The 27,047-nt window shown below is 35.8% G+C and overlaps 1 protein-coding gene across 27 annotated transcripts in view; it reads right to left on the bottom strand.

Annotated features, from left to right (window-relative positions):
* Positions 1–27,047, bottom strand: part of HDAC9 (histone deacetylase 9) — a 907,594-nt gene that overhangs the window by 386,839 nt on the left and 493,708 nt on the right. For 10 of the 27 annotated variants that reach the window (XM_030932445.1, XM_030932454.1, XM_030932434.1 and 7 more), the window contains 4 exons: positions 9,653–9,894; positions 4,729–4,879; positions 3,585–3,711; positions 1,176–1,297 (listed from right to left, as the gene is read on the bottom strand). In XM_030932445.1, coding sequence (XP_030788305.1) covers positions 1,176–1,297; positions 3,585–3,711; positions 4,729–4,879; positions 9,653–9,894 — 642 coding nt within the window. Of the gene's footprint in view, positions 1–1,175; positions 1,298–3,584; positions 3,712–4,728; positions 4,880–9,652; positions 9,895–19,708; positions 20,036–27,047 lie in introns of those variants that run through there. The other 17 variants (XM_030932435.1, XM_030932442.1, XM_030932443.1 and 14 more) reach the window with 9 other exon arrangements.

Here is a 27,047-nt window from a genome sequence, read left to right as displayed (position 1 = left end):
TAGTGCCTACAATATATGCTAGATGGCCAATAATAAATTCTAATTCATAATTGATTTTATTTTTAAATCTTCATTATGCTACAGGTAAATGATATGACAGAAAATAGCTTCGGCATGTGTTTTTACAATCTATATTCATTTTAATTACTCAGAATTGCTTGGGAAAATGAATGTAATTATTTGAAATCATTTTCACTTCGCAGATTTCATATATAAAATAAATAAATCTATACTTCTTCAAGGAGATCTGAGTCAAATACAATAGACCAAGCTATCTTATATGAATATCTTTTCAGATCAGTTGTGGAGATAAACATTTTTAAATTTACTACTGTCTCTAAATAACTATATTTGGCAAACAACATGAGATTTAGAATAGAATGTACACAAATGCTATTTATATATATATATCTAGTTAAAGTTTAAAGATTTATTATAGCAGTAAGAGCATATAAGACATTAAATATATACATATCAGAATGCTCAGAAAGGAGACGAAGATGGAACAACAAACACAATCCTTAGAGCCACAGAACTGTTTACTAAATTCTACATAAAAGCTTCATTGTGCTATTTCCCCTATATAAATGCTAATATAACTACATGAGATCATCAGCTATAATTTTACTCTGAGTTCTATTATAATCCATGAGATATTAGGCAAGTCACTTACTCAGAAGGTAGCTTTGGCCTTCACTGTTTTCATCACGAAAACAATTAAAATTTAAGGTTTGTAAAATATTTGTCAGAAAAATTAAACTTTATTGTTCTCATTTTTGTGGTAAATGGTTGAGGTACGGCAGAAAAACAGGTCAATGAAAGATATTACAGAGGCCCTATCTAATGGAGAAGTGTTAGGTTTTCTGAGATATCAAATTTTTATTTTTATTTATTCCTAATAAGAAAATAATTTGGCTAAAATTAAAATACGATGAACTTTTAAATTGAAAAAGAGGTATTTTGATTATGTTGTGAATCAACTGATATAGAAATAAGTAGGGTATGTGTGTGCATGTGCACGTGCTTATGAGCATGTTTGCTGATGCTGGGGACAGGAGTGGGGAGGTATATTATCTATGATTCAAATCCTTTGACTTTCTTCTAGAGGTGTGGCAAAATGTAACTTACAGGTGTGTTACAGAAGAGCAAACAGAGTTCTTGTTAAACCAACTTACCAGTTTTTCGAAGGGGGAAATCATCCTTTGCATCTTGTGCTCCTGGTAACGTATACTTGTAGGATGGAGACGTTCCACTAAGGGGTGGAGAACTTTGATCCAATGATGTGTGGTGGGCAGCCCTAGAAAAGAGAAGGAAGTTTCACTATTTACTCAGTAGTTTTTACTGCATGTCGGTCAGCAATAATCAGCTGTGCATGCTATACACGTGCCTCATGAGCTATGTTTATGCTCTTTCTCCTTAGTGTATACAAATCACAGCCTCACGTAACCAAGTTCACTGTAGCAGTATGCTATTGAATGATGCAGGGTTCCTAAGGATGTCCACCATGTGCTTGGCCATACAGTCACATAGAAAAGTTTGCTTCGCTAAAGTAATTTATCAAGAGTCTGAGCTTTTGACAATTTGAGATTTTTGCCTATGCTCTCTTAAGAGCCATCTTAGGGGAAAAGTCATCATCTCAATCCTTTTTAGTCAATAGTATAAAACAATCAAGGTAAAAGTAAACATATGCAAGGACTTCATTTTAAAAAATTGCTAGATAGTACATGTGAGTACATGAGAGTAGCTTTTTTTTATTGAAAAGACACAGGATTTTACCGACGGACTCCCATCTCCTGACTTCCATGTCAGTTTCAGTAGTAAAGAATGGGAATCACATTCTTTAATATGAAACCGACTTTTAAAAATGTTTTCTTTTTCCTGGATGAATACAATCTAAGAGATGCAATCGTGCTGCTGGAGAATAGTTTATAGGACTGAACACTGACTATATAGTAGATATAAATATCTATAATTATATATGTAATGAAAACAATGAACAGGACATAGTGCCACCATCACAATGATTGTTCTATCATTATTATTTGTTTAAAGCATACATTTTAAAGATTTTATTGGTTTAAGGATATTTCATCTAGCTATAACTGGCAAAAAAGGTATTGGCACAAAAGGTATTAAACTCAGATTCTATAAATTAATCATTTATAGTTATCTGAAGTTGGACTCTACTGAAGCTCAATTCCATAAAAACGAGGTAAATATTGTCAAGTAACATGTAAGAGCTATGCTTAATATTACCTAAGAGAACAGCTAATGAACTTAACCAACAAATTCTTTGCATGTAGCTGTTCCTCATTTAAAAATGCTACTATCTTTTCTTAGAACAGACTTTAATTTTGAATTATGACTTAGCTATAAATTATGTGTGTAGTTTTAGGTAACAAAATCGTGTTTCTTTTTAAATAATTTGTGATATTGATTGAATATTTGAAATTGTTCTTCAGAGATTTGTTTTTCATGTCAACTGATATACATGATAGAAATTATGAAAATCATTCAAAAGTATTTATAAAACATTATGGTATCCGTCTGTTACCTGTTTGGGGATGTAGAGAAGGGCAGATACCTATAAAATAGGCTTATAAGTACATTAACTCTTTAAATAGAACTCCCAGGATGTTTACAGTATTAATATAACAGAGTAATCAAGAACTATTTCTATATTTAATGGTGTGAGGGATTGAAAAATATGTAAGTGTAAAATTCTATGGTCTTTTGGCAAACCCTTTTAAGAAAGAAATGAAACTATTACCTATTAGTCTATTATCCATATATGATTTGCCTATCAGTTCTTTGCCCTGAGTTTTAAAATCATCACATCCTCCAAATTTTATTGAAATATTTGTGTATTGGACTTACGGAAATATGGTTCCATAAAAACCATAATACCACAATGTATTATGTTGTCGGGTTGTGTGTCAGAAGCCAAGCTATTATTTTGCTGTCTGGGAAGAAATGAGGTGAGGTAGGCAGGGGTAAACTATTCATTGAAGACTTATAGTTATTTATTTAGCAACCTTCCTTCTTTCCTTCCCTATCCTCCCTTATCTTTCTTTCTTCCTTCCTTTTTTCTTCATTTCAGACAAAATTCTACTAGACTTTTGAAAATAGCTGACCTCTATCTTACACCAAGTCAAGTGTAATAAAATCACAATCTGCCAAATCATTTGAAATTACTATATAGATATCAGATGCACCAGCTGAGAATGGAAAAATGCAAAATACAAATGTCTATGCCCACCCCACATTTGTCAGTTATTCATTCATCAAAGAACGTATATACTTCCTTGCCCTCAAGTTGATAAATGCTACCATTTATTTAGCACTTTTCTCTGTTATGTACTTTACCACGTTATTTCATAGGACCGTCCCAGCAACCCTAGAGGGCATGCACTATTATTTTCCTCTTTTTATGGAGAAGGAAACTGATCCTTTGAGAATTCAAAGAACTTGCCCACAACCAGACAGCTGAGAAATGGCAGGCTAAGGATTTGTGCCCAGGTCAGCTAAATACAGAACCTGTGTTCTTTACCCCGGGAATGAAAACAGCCAAACACTGAACATACGTGTACCAGAGCTTGGGATGGCGGCTCACGGAATGATTTTTTCCATTAGTTGGAGTGTCTTTCGTTGCTGATTTACTCAATAGGAATTCTTGAAGCTTCTGCTTTACTTCTGTACTTGCCACTGCCCCTGAAACACACACACACACACACACACACACACAGAAACAGATGTTGATGGTGAGTTTTGTTCTCTCATGCCTCTAGAATATTTAACAAAGATTAAGAAGTAAAATCGCTGGTCACAGCATATAAAGTTTTCCTATTAAAAGAAGAAACCACAGTCCAAATATGCTTTAGAAAGTAGTACAGTAATGCTTTATAAATACTACTTAAACTGCAAATTTTCAAAAGACTTCAGCTATTTCTTTAATTACTTTTGCAGAAAGGGAATTCCCAAAATCAATTTTTTTTTATGTTTAAAAAATACTGCAGAGGAACAAAATACTGTATTTTAAAAATCAAGTTATCTTAAGGGATTAGATCCATATTAAATCCCTTAAACACATTAAAATGATCTTTTCTGAGTTGCTAGTTTTAAAACCTTAGTTTAAAAAAAAAAAACCCTTTGAGCATTAAACAAATAAATATTGCTGACAATTCCACTTCAAGTCATCAAATTTTGAACCTTGCTACGACCTGATTTTGAACTGACCTAATACCGGGGAATTATTTGGATCTGTCTCCCTCTTGTGGATAGTTCTTTTGCATGTGTTATGCCTTAAATCTTCTCAAAGTTTGAGTATGCCAAAACTAAATGGAGGCAAGGCTTTACTTAGACAGCAATTATTACTTGGCCAGGAGTAAGGAAGGCATAGTCAGGAGATGTGGATACAAGCTGATTATTAAACAGAATGGCATATATTAGACTGCTTTAGCATTACATTATTTTTAAGGTTCAAAACAACAGAAATTGGCACCTTTGCCAGATAATGCTAAGTTTGCTTCTTGAGATGCTCTGCAGACTCAATGATGTGAGCTGGTATGTAAATGTCAAAACTTCACAGTTGGGTCTGTAATCTATGCTTTTAATTAAACACAGACAATTTTGATGAGTCTAACTGCACTGTTTATCAGGTTTTGTTCTGAATAATGATCAGCTAACGATGAGGAAAGAGAGTCCATCGTTTACCCTGGTGCCTCTTACTTTCTCGTCCTCTATCTTTGCCTCTGAGAGGAGGAAGCTGCTGTTCTCTGCGATGCCTCTCTACTTCCTGTTCTTGCCTCTGCTGCTCCAGTTTCTGCTCCTTTTCTAGGAGTTCTTGTTGCTGTTTTATGGCTAGAAGTTCCTGTTGCAACTTGCGAGAAGAGAAAGACATGAGAGTGTGCAATTTCTTTAGGCTTCATAGTCATCACTGACCAAAACTGAAATGTTATGAGCTTTTGGAACTAGTTTGTATTTAGTTCATATTTGTACCCACTTTTTCTGTAAATCATTGAAATCTAAGGACAAGCAACTAATGCAGTGAAGGTCTTAACATCACCAACAGGCAAGTTTTAGGTAGCTCTGTTAACTGTGCATCCCTTTCAAAACTAACTACTAAATTCACTCAGGTCTTCTCATTTCCTTTAATTAAATCTTTATTTCCTTTAATGAATTTTCTTTGAACATACAAACAGGGAAAGGTAGGGACTGCTCCGAAATCTATTTTACAAAGTCCCTCACATTATAAATGAACAACTGAAATCTTCCATTCTTAGCCTGAGAAATGGTGTAAAAATAATCAAGGCAAATACAGAATGGTGAGATATTAAGTTAGTTTGGGAAAAGTTTACCTGAAGTTAACAAATGCTAAAAATTTCAAAACCTTACAGAGCAAGTTCTCAATAGACTAATGCAATGTATATATTCATAATATGTAGAATATATTCTCTCAAAATATCAAAATAGCAAAAGCTTTATTCCTTCATTCAGCACATAAAAGCTTTTAGATTGAAGACACTGGTCAAGAAGAAACCACTTCCACAAAACTTCACTTCAATGTACTACTGTTTAGCTTTCTGAATCCCTTGAATTCACTGTCAAACAATGAATGAAATGAATATGATGCATTTTTGTTCTCTTTTTTATTTTTATTTTTGAGATAGGGTCTCACTCTGTTGCCCAGGCTGGATTGCAGTGGCACCATTATAGCTCACTGCTGCCTCAATCTCCTGGGCTCAAGCGATCCTCCCACCTGAGCCTCCTAAGTGGCTAGGATTACAGGCATATACCACCATTCCTGGCTAATTTTTTTTAAAATTATCATTTTTAGTGGAGACAAAGTCTTGCCATGTTCCCCAGGCTAGTCTCAAACTCCTGGTCTCAAGTGATCCTCCAACCTTGGCCTCCCTAACTGCCAGGATTATGGGTGTGAGCCACCTTGCCCAGCCTGAAGCATTCTTTTTAATAGACATCTTGAGATGTCCATTTCCATTCAGACTGAGAAATACATATCTATGAACTATAGTAAATGTGCTCACTGAGGAATAACTAAGGACCTTGAGTTCTACTTAGGTTCTGACATTAGTAGATACGAAATCTGGACAAGTTACTAAACTACTCGGAGCCATAGTTCCTCATATGTAAGAGAGAGAGTAATCTCTCTTCAGTCGTATATTATAATGTACATAAAATTTAGTTTTTAAGTTTAAACCCTACTGATTTTAATTATTATTATTATAGGTTGGGCCTCCCTAATTTGAAAATCCAAAATCCTAAATGCTCCAACATCTGAAATAGTTTGAGCACTGACATGATGCCACAAGTGGAAAATTCCATACCTGACCTCACGTGATGAGTTCCAGTCAAAATGCAGGCACACAACACAAAGTTTAGTCAGCTTCACCCAGGGAAAAAAGACCCTTCCAGCCCCTGTTCAGCTGCAATATATTTTTTCCACACACACCCAGATTCACCCACATAAGCACACTCACAAAAGGTAACAAAATGGTGTGTGTGTGGGCAAGACATGCCAATGGCATGTTCCTCACATTCAGACTCAGCAAGGATAGTGATGCCAAACAACCACAGATTGTCCACATGGGTGGTTGAGACAATGACACCTTTCCTTTCCGATGGTTCGATGTACCCAAACTTTGAAGCACAAAACTATTGGCAATATTGTATAAAATTGCCTTCAGGCTATAAGATGTATATGAAATATAAATGAATTTTATATTTTGACTTGAGTCCCATCTCCAAGACTCTCATTATGTACAGATATGTAAATATTCTAAAATCCAGAAAAAAAAATCCAAAATCTGATATATTTCTAGTCCTGGGAATTTCAGATAAGGTATACTCAACATGAGTTTGTAACTTTCAATACTAACGAAGTTAGTAAATTTTGTTTTTTATATTAGGTGCCTAAAACTCTTGATTTTATACCAAAAAGTAATAGAACAAAAATAAAAAGCTATTATATGGAATGGCATCAGAGTCACTCTGGAGCAACAGGAAGCTAACTCTGTATATCAACCATAATAGCCTTATTACTCACAGAAGGACATAGAAGCATTTCTGGTTACTCTTCATATTAAAATCTTCAGCGTTTTGGCTTTAATACAGCAGTCCCTTAATGGGTGTTATTATTCCATTGTAATGAAATAATATTCCATTGTAGCAGGAGGAATGCTTAAATTCTGCCTTACTGTTACATTCTATACAGATACTTGGGTTGGTCAAATTAATGTGGTGCTTCACCCAAAGCCCCAATGCATCTGAACTTTAATCTTTCATAGGAATCTAGAAAAGCACACAATTTAATTACCATAGCTACTAGTCATTATCAAAGATTGCATGAATGAGGTTTAAAACAATAGAAAGAAATAAACCTTTAGCCCTCTATTTCTAGATGTTTTGGCCCATGAGAAAGGCAAGGCAACTTAAGAGCTTTGGAGGCAGACAGGGCAAGACTGTAAATCTTGGAGCAACAATTTATTGGCTGTGTAGCCTTGGAAAGGTAACATTATTTCTCTCTACCTCAGTTTACTAGGTGGAAAAATTGGATAACAGCATCTAACTCAACAAATGGTGATTATTACAGAAGCTAAAGACTCAAAAAGCTAATATAAATAAAGCATCATGTACTGTATCTTTCCCATAAAAATAAAATCTTAATGAAAAGCATCAACTTTTAGCTTTATCCATAAAAAAATACAAGACAAAATAAAAATTCTAAAAATCAATAAACTTCCTAATCTGAAAAGATAATATTAATTATGTCTTTGGTTTCTAAGAAAACAAATTATTATTTTAGAAAATCATTTTAAAAGCTAAATTTTCCTTTTAGCTATCTCATAATCCTTTTTTCTCAGAGGAGTCACTTTTTCAATATTTTCCAGATGTCAATAAACCTACACTATTGTTTTGTTTGTGCCAAATGAACAATTAATTATCTACTTGCTACTATTACCTTTTGAGTAAAATTAAGCAATAAATTTCTTTCTAAACAATTTATATTGATTTTATAGCTATAAAAGGCAGCAATAGAAATGAAAAGAAGTATCTAAGGCAGTAACTTATCAGTATTGCCCTGTATTTAGGGAAACATGACTCACATAAAGCAGCAATTGAACTACACCGATCCTTACATCTTAAAGTATGGTGAAAAATGTACATTTTACTCATTTCTCTTTCCCATCCTAACATGCTGGAAAGAAAGAAACAGATCTAGGTATCAATGTTTCTATTATTGTTTCAAAGGTTAAATTTAAATAATGCTTCAGTATTCATTTAAACATAAGTCTAAAAACTAAAGAAAGGCTACCCATAGTTCACAATGTAGCCACGAGCTACTGATTCCATTTAGGACAAAAGCAAATACTCTCACTTTAAGGTATTTTATAGATCAATAATATACAAGAGTTCTTTTTGGAAAGTTCACTAGTAAAAGAAAAAAATATATTTTATATCACTTGTCAAAGAGCCTTTTGAGAGATATAAGATAATAAAGTTCTTCCGGGATTAAGAAACATCTTGTAAACCAAGTAATATAGAGAAGATAGCATTTTTACTTCCTTAGAAACTGTCATATTAATGTGGTAAAATTATATACTATTAACATTAGTTATCTATATCAACCCTCTATCGATGTGCTTGTACTTGATATGCAAACAATAAATTAAGTTCCTATAATACAAAATAATAAAGTATGAGATAACATAATTACATTCATAAATTAGCAAGTGTTTGTCATCTCTGAAAGAGTTGTATATAAAAATAAAATTTTTATTGTAAATCTTTGCTGCTTTTCTCTGTCATAATAAATTCAAATTAAATAGCCTTGTTTCAACTGTCTTTGTCAAGAAGTTGTGAGATGTTTTACAAATAAAGCTAAAGTAATATTTATCTCTGGAGATACAAAATAAAAAAACAGACACTTCTAATATTATTTGATAATAAGCTATTATTTTAAATTCTGGAATATGGATATATTTGTGCTAGAATAATTTAAACAACTTTAGTCTCAAATTGTCAACTACTCTCAAATACTTTCAATAAGTCTTATCTACAGTCTATAAAAATATTTGTACCAGTTTCTCCATTTATAACTCCCTTAAGCTTTTTATTATACTATTATTTTGAATGTATACATTATGAGTTTTTTTCTATAAGGAAGATTAGGACACATTCAGAACATCTACTTATACACCATGTTTGTTTTTCAAAAACAGTTGTCTTCATATAAGGTGACTAATTTATCCTTTCTCACAAATAGTATACGTAGACTCTTCAGAAATGAAATATAAAATGGGTCTTCTAGGCTCATGCTTCTTCCTGGTGGAGAACAGATGGGGCAAATGAACAAAATCACATAGGAGAGATTCTAAAATTAGGATAGGAAGTTACTATTCCCTACTATTGATTCCATATGCTAAAGGATAAAGAAGGTCCCTCTGAGAAGCAAAACAGGTTTTAACAGGTACTTACCCAAAGTTTTCACTAGTAAAATCACAATTCCCTTCAAGCCATATATCCATGTCTTAATCACAGTGAATCTACCCGCAAAGTGTTCCCATGGGCACTGCTCATGCCCACCATGGTGCAGATTCCTGAATAAGGTCACAGACAAAGAAGCATTTGCTACCTTGATATGCTCCTGAAGCTGAGCCTGGTGCTGCCGTGTCAAGTTCTCATGCTGCTTCTGAAACTCTGCTATCAGGAGCTGCTTCTGGATTTGTTGCTGCTGCTGGATAAGAAGTAATTCCTGCTGCAATTGCTTCTCACGGACAACAGGGTCCACCACGGGCATCATCATCCTGAGGTCTGTCCTTAGGTCTAAAGGTGAGATGGGCTCCAGGCCCACAGGAACTTCTGACTTCACATCCACTAAAGAACCAGAAAAAAAGGGAAATGGGGTGGAGGAGGGTAATAGAGGATTGGAAATTAGCACATTGATTTGAAACAAACAAAAAGTATAAGACATTATACCCTGTACAATAAATTTTATGCCAATGACTCTAGCCATTTCTTTATAAGGATGATATAAAGGCATTTGTACATTAGTTTTGATAAATGGGCCATAGGCTAATTTCAGCAATTTGTACTCTGCCATGAATCTTCCACAATTCCCTTTTACAAACAGATTATTTCAATTGCTCTCTGGTATCGGCCATTCATAAAACTTATTCTACTGAACCCCTAACAACAATCAAGTCAGCGAGGACAAAAAAAAAAAAAAAAAAAAAAAAAAAAAAAGGAATTATGTTGAGGAAAAGATGCCCTAAGAGAGAACTTCCACCATGACTAAATTTGTACACTTAAGAACATCTTCCTTTGTAATCAGAGTCAGAAGATATCTTAAACTTTACAAAGTAAAGGTTGTAATATAATGTGTTTGCAGCACTATTGGCTGTACCAAAGACAGAATACAAAACTGCATTCTAAAATGTGGAAAATGGTGATTAACAACAGCAATGGTGCCAGATCCAAACATCAAGGAGTGAAAGTAGCCAAGTTTCTAAGTCCTGATGTTTAAATGGTAACAATCTGTATCTCAGCTACCTCATTCCTAAAATAAATAAGGTGGAAAAAGTATGAGGAAACTTAAAACAAGTATTTAATGAAACCACTGGAGTAAAAAAAGATTTGATGATCTGAGAATAACTATAGATGATAATATTTAAATTTATACAAATTAAATTAGAAAATAGATATAAAATTCTTAGCAAAAACTCTTAGTAGATAAGAATGCTGCTTTCTAAAGGTTTAGTTTAAGAAGAAAACTAACAGACAGGGTAGATATCCAAATATACCATTTATTTATTGTTGGTGTTCATTCTGATATTCTGAATGACCAGCATCCATGCCAATCTGGTTGTTAAACATTTTGAGTATGACCTTTACCCACAAGAATCAGGAAAATTGTGTAGTTCACTGTAAAAGGTTAAGCTAAAGACAACAGGAATTTTGGAGTGGAAACTAGCAAACTGGATTCCACGGCTTTTCAAAAGAGGCCAGTCACTACTCAGATAAAAACAATTATTGGTGGGAGTTGATGGGGGAAAAGAAAATACAGATCCAGTGTAGACAGAAATAATTGTTAACTGAAAATTAAATTGAAATATTTTTGGGGGGTGGAGAGCTCATTTTTTCACCCAGGCTGTAGTGCAGTGGTGCAATTATAGCTCAATGCAGCCCAGAACTTCCTGGCTCAAGGGATCCTTCTGCCTCAGCCTCCCAAGCATCTGGGACTTTAGGTGCATATCACCATGACCAGCTAAATTTTTCTTATTTTTTTTTTATACCTGGGGTCAGGGTAGTGGGGAGCTGGGGTGGTATCTTGCAGTGTTGCCAAAGCTGGTCTTGAATTCCTGACCTCAAGTGATCCTCCTGCCTGACAGGCTCCCAAGTTCTGAGATTATAGGCATGAGTAACAGCACCAGGCTCTTCAAAAGTTTTAAATACTCCAGAAACCAAACAAAATGCTTCAATCTTTACATGTACCGGTTTTCAAATTCTGCTCTATAATCTAAATGCTTATTTGATTCTTTGATGTGTGTAACTTTGAAGATGTTATTAATTTCCCTAGGCCTCTGTTCACTCATCTGTAACCTGGAGATGAGAACAGTAAGTACTAATAGTATGTAGCACATCCCTTAACAGATGTTTGTTTTTGCTTTTTTATTATATAAAAATGGAAATTTCTTATATATTAAAATAAACCATCAATATATAAGTAGCTAACAAAACAAAAATATTTGAAACAAATATGAAAATAAAATGGCACATAATTTCCACTAAATATTAGAAAATAAAAACACTAAAACATCTAGATCAAAACAAATAAAAGAATACAACAACTGAAAATCACCTTCACTAGTAAAGAACTGCAAATTATGAATCGAAATAAAGCATCATTAATTATTATCATATATATGACCCACATATATACATAAGTGTATACAATGCCCCATTGTATAGGCTAAGCGTATGACCAAAGGGACAATTATTTATTGCAAGTGGAGCTGTCAACTGGTAAAACACTTATGCAAAACCAACTTGGTAATATGTATCGAGAGGTGTTACATATTTCTACCATTCAATTCAGGTTCGTCAACTCTAGGATTATATCTCCAGGAGATAATACTGAATAGGGAAAAAAACAGTTCAATGCCATATTATTTACTAGAGTTATATTATTGTTATTGAAATCACCAACTACAAGGAAATGTCTCAGCAAAATATGTCACATCCATTTGGTAGAAAAACTACGCATTCATTAAAAATAATGTTTATGGGAACATTAAAAAAGTTGTAACATTAAATGAAAAAAGTGATACAAGTGATATTTACACTATGATAACCATTTAAAATATATACATATAAGTAATGTAGTCAAAATAGATTTATCAAACCCCTTAAAGTCTCAGGCTTCATTCTAGATGTTGGAGTTTGGTATTTTAAAAAAAGACAAAAATTTGAGCCCTTATTGAGTACATATTCTACCACGGTTTTTAAGTCATATTAGTTTTTAAATTCTAATAGCAATGACTGGTGATGTAGAGAACAGAAGATGGCTGTATTTTAGATGGAAATATGAATGATTCTCCCTTTACTTTTCTATATTTTTCCAAATTGCATCTAATGCTCTATTACTATAAGTAAGTAACTTAGATTTGCAGATTCCAGTTTGGAAACTACAAAGTTAATTTTCCATGCGAATTTAAGAGTTATTTTCAGCGAGTAAAGAAAGGCTAACAGAAATCCTGTCTACAGATGTTAAGGCTTCATATACTTAAATGTCCTTGCTGGTCATCTGAGTTGAATGTCCATGTGCATGTGCCCGTGCTTGTAGACTGATAGCAATCTTGGGTTGCTAACATTGGTTATTTTGCCATGGACTGACCAGAAGTTTGCACTGATGGTACTTTATGTGTCACTTTAATGAAAATGGGAAAATAATTTATAAATGAACTATAGTTTGGTGGACATTGACTTCTCAAACATGATATCTGTGAAAGGAAAGAAATTAATCATGACAAGTTCAGATGCAAATTAGAATGATGGCCTGTAAGATCTCTTAATTGCAGCACCCAATGTAGAACTTTTAGTCAAAGCTCTAGAGTAACATGAGATTGTGAACATTAATTTAAAGAGTTGGCATAATTCCAACCAAAAGCAATGGTAGTTAAATATATATTTCATTTTTACATTAAAAAGGCCAACTATAGCCTTCAGCTTTTACATGGAAATCCCAAAAAACAAAGGTCAGAACTTAACCCTATAAAGACAAAATGTAAAAATTCAAGAGACCCTGGGGTCTCTTCTTGCTGGCATTCTTGTTATCCATGAACTACAAACATCAAACCTCTAAAAAAATTTTTTAAGATAAGAAAAAAAAATCCTACAAGTCTCTGAAACAGTTATTGTAAACCTCAAAGGGTAATTTGACTTCTTAACCTGCTATCCCAACAGAAATGATTGTGTCTAACTGCTTGCCTTTGTTCAGAGACTAATCACTAAATTGTGAAAAATCACCCTCAACTTACAAAAACTGCTCTTGATTATAAATAATTGTCCAAGACTGAGAGAAAGTGGCAGGCAAGATCCCAGTCTTTCATCCAATTTATTCAGCAGCAATCCACATTCCATTTGTCTAGACTAAATATAGCAGCGTTTATACAAGAAATCAATAGTGCTTGCAGAGAGGAGAGCAAAGGCATGAATATTTCATCAAACTCAGAGAGAAATGGCAATCAGCACACTGATGGTTCTGTGTAGGTCATCTTTGGCCTGCTAGATTAGTTCCTCTTACTTGGACAATAGCTCATCTCTGCCTAATCATAATCATATCATAGCCATTCTTTCTATTTTTAACATTAATTGCATTGTGGGTGACAAAGGCTCATCATATTCCAAAAGGAATGTTGGATTTTTCTTACATCTTTTGTGACAGGCTAATAAGTCTCCCCAGGAGAAATAATAGTAACACAATACCAGGGCTGAGTTTCAACAAGTTACAGTCACTTTTACATCCCAGTATGTTTAAGAAAGGGCATTGTCCATAGCTGCCATATTATCATAATTAGAAATCATCAACTTACAAGGAAAAATTAACCGCCATTCTTAACAGTGGATAAATGGAATCATCTCTGTTCACAACATTCCTTGTCTGGGAACATGCAAATTCCTCAAAAATTACTTAGAACAGGTGGCCAGTGATGCATGTGTTATATTAGAAGGAAGCTGATGACAGCAAATATTAGTATTCACATTAGTTGTGAATAAAACATGTTTTTTAAACTGATCTCAAGACCTCTTGACATATGTAAGAAAGGACTATGATTTAGCTAGCTTTATTTGGACTCACCTTGCTTGTCTGATGCAAATAAATGCAAATGTATGCTGTATTTATTATATTTCTATTATATGATTCACATTATTATATACCAAATGCCCAGTCAGAACATTTCCACATATATATTAACTAGTCTTAATTATTACCTTACAAAGTCCTGTCCATTCTCAACAGTGTCTGTCTTATTTGTTCAGTAGTTATTCCTTCTTTTTAATGTTTATAAGCTCAAGAGATTTTTAAGAAACATTTTGGTTTTTAGCGAACTTGTAAACGAAAGAGCTCTCATTTCAAAATAAAACCAAAATCCCAAATCATATAGGTGTTTGTAATAATCACATTTATTTGAGCATGAACATGAACATTCACGTTTAGCTTTAAAGTTCTGTAACAAATATTTTTTAATTCAAGGGTCATTAAAGAGTTCATTCAGAGTACTAAAGATAATCTAGTTACCATGGAGTATTGGTTACTTCTTCACTTTAGATGCTGTTATTCATAGTATAATAAAACAGAATTTTCATATGCTCAAAAACTGTACTCTTTGGTTGCTACTTTATCAGTTGCCTTAAGCAAGATGCCATCCATTTTAATGTTTTAGGTAAACAACTTGCAAACTTCACGCATGAAAAAATTTAAAGAATACACAATTTTGTGCATGTACAACCATATGGCCCTTCTCAAAGCAGTAGAGTTCAAAATAATAGATTTTCACACACACACACACACACACACACACACACACACACACGGGCATGGACAAAATCTCACCACAAACTCACATATACCAATTATTTAGTTAAGTTTTCCACTGAAAAAGGTGCTATAAAAATTGAAACCATGTTTAACAGCTTCAGTTAATATTCATAATTACAGAGGCTACAACTTGGTTATATCAACAATGCTGCCCAGAGCCATTTTACTCTTAAGTTCTTTTTACCTGGGAAATGGTTGTTCACAACACTGGCAATGGGACATATGAACTAAAATTTCTGGATCTGGGGATATACAAATGCTACTCTGATTATCTGTTCTGCTTCTTCTGTTCCTCCCTTCATGCATGGAAACCTGTGAGAGTTTGGGCATGCTAACTCCATGGGAAGAGGCTGCCTTCAATACTGTTTTCTGCTTTAACAATGTTCAACCAAATATGTATTTAATATCAGTAGCTCAGGGTCCAGAAAAGATTGTGGAACAGCTGTCTCAAGGTTTCCTTAATGTGTGATCCATAACAATAGTTTACTGCAAATTCTGCAGAAAAACCCTTATATAAAATTTCAACAGAAGTAGATATCTTCCATCAACTCCTTTTCATTTTACCGTTCTATCATTAACATTTTCATTTTTCTGTTCTTTGTTGCAGACTTTAATCTTTGCCATGGCAGGCTGGTTCTATTAAATTACATTTACATGTATCATGATGATAACATGTCATCTCTAAAACTCTGATCAATACCAAGATGTGCACTGATGCTAACTTAGCAGGTGGTATTAGAGATTACTTTCTCCTCTATGACATGTGTGGCCTTACCCTATTGTTTCTGTACTTTTTCAGCAAATCAAAATCAGTAAGGAATAACTTCCTATAGAGATACTCAATACCAATTAGGAAGTTATCTGGTTTAAACTGTGACTCAAACTCTGTGCATGTACATATGCAATTCTACCAGTCATCTGGTCTGCTAACCTAACACAGTTTTGATTGGGAGCCTTCTCCAAAAGAAAATGAAGAGGTCTTGAGGACTGAAGATCCATGAGTAGCACATTGCAGTCTTTGTTCTAATCATACCATCTCATGTTGAAATATTAACCCGCCTTGAAGAATCTAAAAAGAGTTTTCTCTGAGACGGCAATGAGAAATACCTAGTTTTCCAGAATTCAAGGATGCTAGCGCTACTTCTTTACTATTGGTTGTGTTCTTTGCCTGATAAATGTCCCCCAAAAAGTCAGACGTGATCTTCCATACCAGTTTATATTTCCCTCGGATGATAAATGTGGCCTTGGAATCACTGCTTCTAGCTATCCTGAAATACGACGATGAGTGACTGGGGCCAGGCCTCTAATCCTCTGCGGAGAAGGGGCCTCCAGGGCTGGCCTACAGAGCAAAGCTACTGAGAAGAGTGACAGAAAACAGAAAACAGGTTTTCTTCGGGTAACATGGCCCAAAATCCACCTGGAGAAAGCTGATCACTTCTGCTAAGTAGTGCTTCTTTCCGCAGGCTAACGTGTGAAGGAGTCACCACGAACAGCAGGCCAAAACACCTTCGATATCATTGGGTGGAAAAGAGGAGAATGAATTAGGGCTGCACTACAGCTCAGAAGAAGCCCAGTCAAAGCTCAAATATTTTCCCTCAGTTTGTGGAGGTCACTCACCACCTTTTTTCTCTGGCTTCAATATCACAAAATACCCACAGTTCCCTGAAGCTGCTAGGTCCGGAGCAGAGCACTCTGGGAAAGGGATCTTTGGGATTCCAGCTCCTGAAGGTCAAGCTAAGCTGGTGGGGATGGAGGTAGAGATGGAGGTGGAGGCAGAAGTGGGGGCATGACCAGGGAGGATGTGTGTGTTGAGGGGAGAGGGGACAGCTGCCAAGGATTTTTTATTTTTTATTTTTTTAACAACTCCTTTTTTTTCAGTCTCATTCTTTCTATCCACATTATGTATTATGGATTGGGTTTCGTAAATACTGTTTGCCCCAACAAATTTTACCACAGACAAGTTTCACCAACACCTCTCTAGGCTTATCTCTTGCTACCTTTTTTGGAGGCTAAACCAGTCTCTAACATATAGTTTCCTTCCTGCCTTTCACACTATGTTTCATGCCCGTGTCCTCCTTCTTTATCAACTTAATTCAACAAACAGTTTTTGAGCATATGCTATTACTCTGCTAAACACAATGAAAATAAAAATAAAAAGTATAATGTAGTCCCTGCTTGCCAAAGCTCACAATAAAGTACATATAAAATGGGGTTGGGCAGGGTGGGGCAAAGTAATCAGGTTCTGTGAATAGGAGAAAGGCATGAGAGAGGCATACAACTGAAAAATAATGTCCTATGTTATTTGTTCCGGAGAAATTTTGAAAAAGAGAAACCACTGACTATTTCAGGTAAAGTCAGAAAAGGCTTCACAAAGAAAGCATGTTTGCCTAACCCTCCCTACGCCACCAAAAACACAGAGATGTGAACTCAGGTCCGAAGAGCATATACACAGGAACAGGAAAAGAAAAAGGAAACTGCAAATGACTTGTGATTGGACTCTACTAGGCACAGGTGGAATGAAAGGTCAGAAAGGTAGACAGGAGACTTGGTTATTTCACAAAACAAGCAGTGTAGCAGAAGCCATGGCCACCAGCGTCAGAGAGACAAGTTATTCAACCCCTCAGCAGCCTCTGAGTTTATTCCCTTACAAAATCTGGCCTATTTAGTTGTGAGATGTAAATGAGACTTAAAAAACTTTACCTTATTTTGTGAACACTAACTGACATATTGACATCAGATGATTTAAAGTAGAATAAAGGCATGAAGGAACAGTTTATGTCTGGTGGAAGTATGTCATGGAATGGGAAACTAATGGAAAAGAATCTCTCTCTCTCTCTCTCTCTCTCTTTTTCTCTCTCTCTGCAGATCCCTTCCATTCCTAGGGCCTTGCTTCCTCTATGTTGACAATTCTATCTCCACCTTAAACATTAAAATCCTAAAGCAATTACTTACTGGGCTTTTTGACTGTTTGAATTAAAAAATATGCTATTTTACTACTTAAATTTTTAAGTTAATGCATTTCTGGCAACACTGCATAAGTATTTGAAAACAATCTGAAAAGTTTTTCCACCCAAGGTGTCATTTTGCATTTCCTAGACTCCACCATATCTCTTAAAATTCAGGGTGCTGACATGTGAAAACCATCACAATGGAGTAAGTGAACACTGAGGAAAACAAAACTCACCCACTCATGCTGTTTGCCTCAGTAGGGATAACCAAGTATAGGCCACATCATGAATTATTTAAATAATAATGCCCAATTCAGGATTGAATACTCCATGTTACATTATTGAAAACTACATCAGAACTGGTAAGCTGCAAGCTAAGAGTTTTTTTTTTCAAATCTTCCATTTTAAAGATAAAGAATTAAATGAATAAATGTAAATCTAAAAGGTAAACCCTTTTAAAGTTATTTAATCAAAATTCTTTGACATTTTAGCTAAAATAACCAACAGTTGAATTTTGAATTTTTTTTTTGAGACATGCTGAAATGCTTATTACTGAAGGTTCTTCATTAAAATGTGTAGTCTTGAAAGGCAATTTTTTTCAGGAAAAGTAAATTAAGAAGTTTGAATTTGCTATCACCAAAAATAGAAATTGGGAAAACATGTGACGGCAGTGGCTGGCCTGCCCAGAAGGGCTGCTGCCATGACACCAGCTGCAGTGGGGGCGGGTGCTGCCAACTCCATGAAGCCCGCAGGAGCTGGGAACAGGCGGGAGCCCCGCCCGATTCCGAGTTGAGGGGCAGAAGCCCCACCCTCCTGGGTGCAGCTGCAGCTGTGGACCCAGGTATCCCTGTGTACAGTCGGGGACCTGGTAGGTCCTCTGCTCCCCACAGACTTGGAAGTGCCTGCTCCCGCTGCCTGGCCTCTCCATGCTCCCAGCACTCGCTCTGATTTCGAAGCGAAGTTCAGGTCAAGCTCAGGCACTGTCGCAACCCGGCTGGGTATGTGCATGCTCAGGGCAGCACTGACCCGCCAGTCCCCTGCTGTCTTGGCCTTCTCTGGACTTGGGCACCAATAAGCATGAGCAGAAGAATGAGGGCAGCTCAACAGGGGCCTGCAGGTGCCCTTCGGCAGCAACAGCCTGGGAACCGTGAACGACATGATTGATGGCGGCAGGAGGCAGACAAGCTCCTGGGTAGAAAGGGGAGGATCCCTGGTGAAGCCCCACCTTCAAGCCAGGGACAGTCAAAAGCCTGGGGGCCAGACTGTCAGTTCCGTGGACCAGAGTGAGAATTTCCGGTGCTTTATCCGGGCCCACCCATGGCCGTCCATGGACCAATTAACATGCACTCCCTCTCCTCTGAAGCGCATAACCCTGGACTCAGCCGGACTCAGGCAGAGGATGGGACAACCTGCTTGCCGAGAGAAGCTACCCGTTCTAGGTCACCTCTCCGCTGAGGGCTGCACAGACGTCTGGACCACTAACTGTGGAAGGAGCTAACCACTGCAGGTCTCCTCTCCACTGAGAGCTGGACACGTGTTGGGATGACCTGCCTGGAGAAAGGAGCTAACCACTGTGGGTCTCCTCTCCACTGAGAGCTGGACACTCGTCAGGATGACCTGCTTGCAGAAAGGAGCTGCTCACTTGGGGTCTCTTGAGAACTGTTCTGCCGATCAGTGAAGCTCCTCTTCGCTTTGCTCAGCCTCCAGCTGTCCGCATACCTCATTGTTCCTGGGTATGAAACAAGAACTCGGGACACATCAAATGGCGGGACTAAAAGAGCTGTAACGCAAACAGGGCTGAAACACGCCCTCCCGCTTGTCATGTTGTGGGCCATGAGGAGAGAGGAGAGAGGAGAGAGGAGCTGTGGCCCTTTGGGGAGCCCCCCCGCTCCCTGAGCCAGGGCTGTGACACTCTCTTTGGGGTTCAGTGGTTCCAGGCATCTCCAAGTTTCTGGGTGCCACCATGTTCCCCTCATCCAGACACGGATGCCCACAGCAGAAGCCACGTGCGGTACATGTGCTCCAGCCTCAGCCTCCTCGCATGGAGCTGGCACCTGCGCTGTTGCCTGGAGCTGCCTGCCCACCACAGCAGCCAGTGTGCCTGGCTGTGTACAGTGGCTAGACCCTGCACTCACTCACCCACACACCCCTCACCGTTCCACGTCTTGCTAGTACTTGGCAGGTGTGGGATCTGGGCTGGTAGCAAGAGCCGAGTGCAGCCTCTTGAGTCAAGCGGGTGGAAAGAAACGGGCATGAGCGATACTCAGGCAGAAGGCACCACCTGCCACAGAGGTTCCTGGCTGGTGAAGCAACACCCTAGGGATCCCGTGACATAAGCAACACAGCCTCAGTTTGATAACACTACTGCCCAAATTGCACTTTAGTAATGCAGATATTTTTAGCTGCTTTTCCACTATTAATATGATAACATTATCATGGAATAAAAAGAATTACTAAATTATCAAACATGAAAGAATCATTTTATAACAAGAATTATTTAAACTGATTAATCCAGAAATACAATTCTCCCTCAGTGATTCTGTTCAAGTTATCCATGTCTTTAGTTTCTTAAAGTGAACTACTACATGGCATAAATGAAAAGAAAAAAAATGCAAAAAGCAACCTGGGCTTTGATTTACTATTCTCTTATTTCCCAGGGGTCTGAACAGGAAACAAAAATAACCACAAATGACTAAAATATCAGTAGGCCTTGAAATATCAACATTTAAGTTAAAGCAAGCTAACTTCTTACTCAAAGCCTTTACTATTCTGATTTACTTAATTCAAACTCCCTGTCTGCAAATATGCTTTTGAATTAAGCAGTCATAACAAACCATAACACAAACATGAACTGCTAACTAATTTCTAATGGCCACTTAGTTCTAAAGTATCGCAATGTTTGCTAGTTCTTTACTATTTAAGAACTGGGTAAAAGCTTATTCAGCTCCTTGCACTATGGAAACAAAATCAACCCAATTTATGGGACTCCAAGGTAATAGAAGCTAAGAACTTAAATTAGTTTGTAATCCATATTATTTTGTAATTTGAGATTAGAATTCAATTTGATATAAAGGTACCTGAAAATGAAATCTTGAGAAGATTTGAAATTTTAATGTTTTAAAAGAGAAAATATAGGTAATAATTTAGAAGACTTACTTATTTAGCCAGATCTAACACTCTTCCTCTGGGATCTAAAGTAAATTGACTTCTAAAGGAACTACGAGGAAGATGGTGCAAACCGTCCCCTTTCTCAAATTTTTTTCTACAATTTATATTTTCTTCTAGGTCACAGACAAATACTTGGAGTTATAAGGAAATCCTCTGCCTCAAATATAGGGTTTCACAATGAGAGGGAAGTTTTCTAGTCATTTGAAATAGCTATTTGTCATATTTGAATATGACAAATAGTCATTTGTGAAAATGACATATTTGTGAATATGACAAAATAGTCAAATTTCAAATGTGACTATTTCAAATAGCTATTTCAAATGACTAACAAAACTTTCCTCTCATTATACAATCCTAATATTTGAGGCAAGGGATTCCCTTATAACTTCAGAACCTAGTATATTATGTAGCTTATACTATAAGTTTAATAAGTGTTAGTTGAATAAATGATTGTTTTTAGCAAATACCCTTCTCTAACAACATTCTTTCTGAACAAATTACTCAGCAAATAAACTTTTTCAAAATGTTCCCACTCTTCTATCGAGAACTCTTGCTTACAAAAGCACAACACTATGTGCTATTTTGACAGAAAAAAAAAAAAGTTTTAACAGTGCATGCTTCCTGCCACCAAGAAACAATTACCTTTAGCCAGCACAAAATAGTTGAACATTTTCTGAAAGCCTCAATGCTTAATCTGTTTAAGACAACAACATACATGAAAATATGCGGGAAAAGTAGGAAAAACAAAGCTGAAATGCCATGTGTGATACCTCCCTTCTTCTCCTCTGCGATTCAGACCATGTCTTTGCCTTTTCTCTGCTCTAATCTTTTCAGTCCTGCAGAACAGGAATATGGTTTTAACCAATGCATCTTACCTTTTCTCCAGAATTCAGATGTTTTTCAGTTCTGAGTAAATCTTTATTACCAAAAAAAAAAAAAAAAAAAAAAAAGTTTAAAGCCCCACTGAAACTCCTAATATAGGACTGCACTGGCTTTTAGAAAATAAAAACATTTCTTTAAATGGCTGGATATTTTCTTATTATCTTCAAATAAAATCTTACGAATAGTTCCAACATATAAAACCAACATGAGTGCAAATATTTTAGAAAAGAGGGAGAGGAGGAACCAACGTTCTATTCTCTCACTTTCTCCCCTATTCCTTTCCCCCAGGGACTCCGGACTCCATGGAACTCAGTTTGAAAATCCATGTTATAAGGGCATTATTTGTTTATTTTGCTAAATTCAAATCACATGCAAATTACATTACTGTTTTTTCAAAGAAAATGCCACTCTTGTTTTATGAGAATTGAAATTATGGGAATTTTAAAATTTTGAATTAAAAATAATAAAGTTATACTCTGTACATACGATTTAGAAAAAAATTGAATGTTAAAACATTTTAAAAATTCATGTAATGTGCTCATATTTCAAGCCTTGCCAAGCTAAATGGATTGGCAGTTATATTTATGTTATTGCCACATGGTGGCACCACTTTTGCTCCTAAAGAGAAATACCCAGTAACCTTTGTCAGGAAGCACTTTGGATATGTGAGTTTTAAAATAGGTGAGTTTTCAGGTCCTAAGCATTATAATAAAATGTGACGTCCCTATATGTACTGATTCCAAGTTTGGTTTTCCAAACATGGGTAAGCACAAAGAGTAACAGCATAATTTTGGCCAGTCTCCCGAGTTTCTCTTATTCTAATTTGAATTATGGAACCAACACTAATTACAGCACTTACTGTATAACAAACATTGTTCTGAATGCTTTATAAAGTAAATATTCATTCAATTCTTCTTTATGAGGTTGCAATATCTAGTAACCTATGGAGCAGACATGATTAGGATTCTTATTTACAAATGAGGAAAATGGAGGCCACAGAGGAACTTGGCCAAGGTCACACACCCACTAAGAGGTACAACAGGAATCAGAACACACACTGTCCAGCTCCAGCATCCATGATCTTAACCACTCCATTCTGATTCTATTTGACTTCTACAAAATAGGCTTTTCATTTTATTTCTACACATTTCACTCTGGAGTATACCTTGATACAGATGAAACTGAAAAGTTTTTGTTAAAATAATATTACATATTTTTGTTTTTAAAGGTGAAGAAAAACATTTGTTCATAATTGTCAATATATTCCACAGAGACATGTGTAACTGAATATATTTCTTCATATTTTGACACATTTCTGTATTTTCAGGTGAGTCTAAAGTATCTTTCTTACACGTGTATTTCAGCACTCTTTCTAAGGAACAATTCTGTACTTAAGAATTCCAAATTTGGTATTTCACCCTTTTCTTTTAGCTATGCAAAATTCTATTGAGTCTAGGCAATTAGCATTTTTTTTTGTTTTGTTTTTATTTTCCTTAAATTCATTATGGCTTTACTCTCCAATCTGTGAATCTAGTGATTCACAGGTAAAGACTGCCTGGTAATGAAGTCACCTTTGGTACTTGATTAACTAAATCCCACTGGGTTATATCAGACAGAAAGAGATACTAAATCATAATTAACTGTAAACAGTGTTAATGAGGTTTGGGTGCAGTGTTCATAAATTTTGAGATTATTTTTTAATTGAAGAAAGTAGTATCAAAAAGGAAGAGGCAGCTGTTTTTTGACAGAATGAGAAAAGATTTGAAAAGACAGACTGTGATGGTCTATTTTTTTTTAATTTCAGTTTTTTTTTTTTTTTTTTTTTGGCTCCCTGTGCATCATAAAAGACAATTACTGGCCATTAAGGCACAACTAATTAGAGAAACAGAAGGTTCTACCACAAAGAAGAGCCTAAGGCTGTCAGAAAAATCCACTTTTTACATATACCTCAATAAATAAATATCTGTGCATTAATTGAAGACATTCATAACTTGGCATAAGAAAATGTAATAATTCTTCTCCATGGCTTCTATTTAATTAGACTGTCATTAGAATTTCTATTTCTGGCAGAACTCATAGTATCTGTTTATAGAATTAGCCAATATTGAGAAAACCATCAGCATTACAGAATGCTTCTCAATACTCTAAGCACAGCTCTGAGATATTAGTCTGTAATTTGAGCCATACCTCTTTGTACAATCAAAAGTATAAGAAATTATTGAAAATATTTACAATGAAGGTAACCATGCAGAACAGGAGTTAGGAAACTGTGGCTCATGGGTCAAATCCAGCTTGCCTAATTTTTTATGGCCTGCAACCTAAGAATGATTGTTAAATTTTTAATGGTTGGGGAAAATTTTTTTTAAAGAAAAATATTTTGTGACATAAAAATACATGAAATTCAAATTTCAGTGTTTACAAAAAAATTTATTGGAACACAGCCACTATCATTCACTGACTTACTGTGTATAGCTTCTTTTGCACTACAAAGTCAGAACTGAATGCCACAGAGGTAGTACAGCCTGCAAAATCTCAAATATTTATTATCTGCCCCTGACAGAAAGTTTGCGAACTCCTGCTCCTGAGAATCAATCTATGTCAAAATTTTTTTATTTTATTTTATCTTATTTTATCTTATCTTATCTTATCTTATCTTATCTTATCTTATCTTATCTTATTTTATTTTATTTTATTTTATTTTATTTTATTTTATTGAGACAGAGTTTTGCTCTTGTTGCCCAGGCTGGAGTGCAATGGCATGATCTAGGCTCACTGCAACCTTCACCTCCCGGGTTCAAGTGATTCTCCTGCCTCAGCCTCCTGAGTAGCTGGGATTACAGCTATGTACCACCATGCCCAGCTAATTTTGTATTTTTAGTAGAGATGAGGTTTCTCCATGTTGGTCAGGCTGGTCTCGAACCCCCAACCTCAGGTGATCCACCTGCCTTGGCCTCCCAAGCTTCTGGGATTACAGGTGTAAGTCACTGTGCCTGGCCCAATTTTTATTCTCACATGGTGGGATATCCCTGTGACAATCAAATTTCCAAGCTACCTCTCTGCTGTAATGGTTGAATGAATTAGGTTAAAAGTTTTCATAGTGTATTTCATCTAAAATAAAACATAGTTAGGAAATAGAATATGATGATAGGAGAACACTATGTAAAAGAAGTTCTAAGTATTTTAATTAGATTGATATATTAATTTTAGACTTTGTTGCTTGCTCTTCACGATATTCAGTCAACTGGAAAACAAAAATATAAATAAGAATGATGGTACTTTAAAATGAGCAACATATGATGAGCGCTAGCTATGACTTTTGGATGGACTTTCTCTTTGAATACACAGCTTTATTATTATCCCCATTTCACAGATGAGGATAATGAGCACTAGACAGCTTACAGTTAACTTTGCCATTGTCACATATACAATATTAGCTTTCAGTGTTTTTTTATCTTGCATATTTAATAATATGGTAAATACTAATTTAGAATGGTGCTAATGAAATACCCTGTATAATATTCCATACTAAAAGATTCAGGAGGGTTCTCCTAAATTATCTCTTTTTCCATGAGACAGAGATAATATACCCTTCAATAAGCTACAAATAGAACAAATACTTGTTCTATTGAAATTTCATTTAATAAATTATAGCGAAAGGCACAGACTGTCCCAATCTGTGCAGCAGTTGCTACATAATTCCAAGCTTACAAATACATATATATCCTATATGTATAAACTAACAAGGCACCAGTATATTTTATAGAAACCAACATTGGAATGGGTTTTGCAAAGGGATGGTTAGAAATTAAAGGATATTCTTTTTTTTGACATTTAAATGTTTGTTAATGTGTGGGTTGATATAGTTTATTCTGAATGTTTTAAAACCTTGAGGTTTTAAAGAAACATCTATACACTTCAAAGCTGCAATAATAATACTACGAGTTTGGCTATAGCCCTAGTAATAGATCTGTAGTCAAACTACTACAGAAATTTTGTGCTTCATATGAAATAGTTCTGGTAGTTAAGTATTGTTTAAAAACTATGGGAAAAATATTTACCCAAATGCTGCTCCAGATATTAATGCAAATTTAAATTTATATAACCCAAGATCATAGGAAATATATTGCTAATCATAGAGTTTAGCGAGGCCGTTCTGAATCAAATGGCTTCTGTTTATTTTCCACAAAATTTATAATATAACGTAGATCAGACCAGTAGAATATGCAGTAGCTAGAGAACACATTATACAAAATTTTAAGTTCAAGCTTTTATTTATTTATTTATTTATTTATTTTATTTTTTTTTTTTTTTTGAGGCGGAGTCTCGCTCTGTCGCCCAGGCTGGAGTACAGTGGCCGGATCTCAGCTCACTGCAAGCTCCACCTCCCGGGTTTACGCCATTCTCCTGCCTCAGCCTCCCGAGTAGCTGGGACTACAGGCGCCTGCCACCTCGCCCGGCTAGTTTTTTGTATTTTTTAGTAGAGACGGGGTTTCACCGTGTTAGCCAGGATGGTCTCGATCTCCTGACCTCGTGATCCGCCCGTCTCGGCCTCCCAAAGTGCTGGGATTACAGGCTTGAGTCACCGCGCCCGGCCTCAAGCTTTTCAAACAATGCTTTAAATGAATAGCTTGGAATTTATAATCTTGAAGTTAAAAAGGTAAGCATTATCATGGTTAAACAAAAGAAACAAGAGAACAATAAACAGTGCAATTTTTCTCTATCCTAAGGTAAATGCTCTTGTATAGGGGTTATTCAGGTTTCCTCTCCTTGCCCAGTTAGCAGGGAGAAGTATAGCAATAGAACCCCATGCGATTCCTTAGTTCAACACAGAAATTCAACCCACCACGTTAGGCCTATCTTGGTTAGATATATGTAGGCGGTTCACTTGGGCTTATTCCCCCCAAGATAAATTTGGCATGCTGCAGGACATA

Source organism: Rhinopithecus roxellana, chromosome 6 (assembly GCF_007565055.1).
Source record: "Rhinopithecus roxellana isolate Shanxi Qingling chromosome 6, ASM756505v1, whole genome shotgun sequence".
NCBI lineage: Eukaryota > Metazoa > Chordata > Mammalia > Primates > Cercopithecidae > Rhinopithecus > Rhinopithecus roxellana.
Note: the sequence above shows the minus strand (reverse complement) of the source record. Positions and strands in the feature narration are given on the sequence as shown.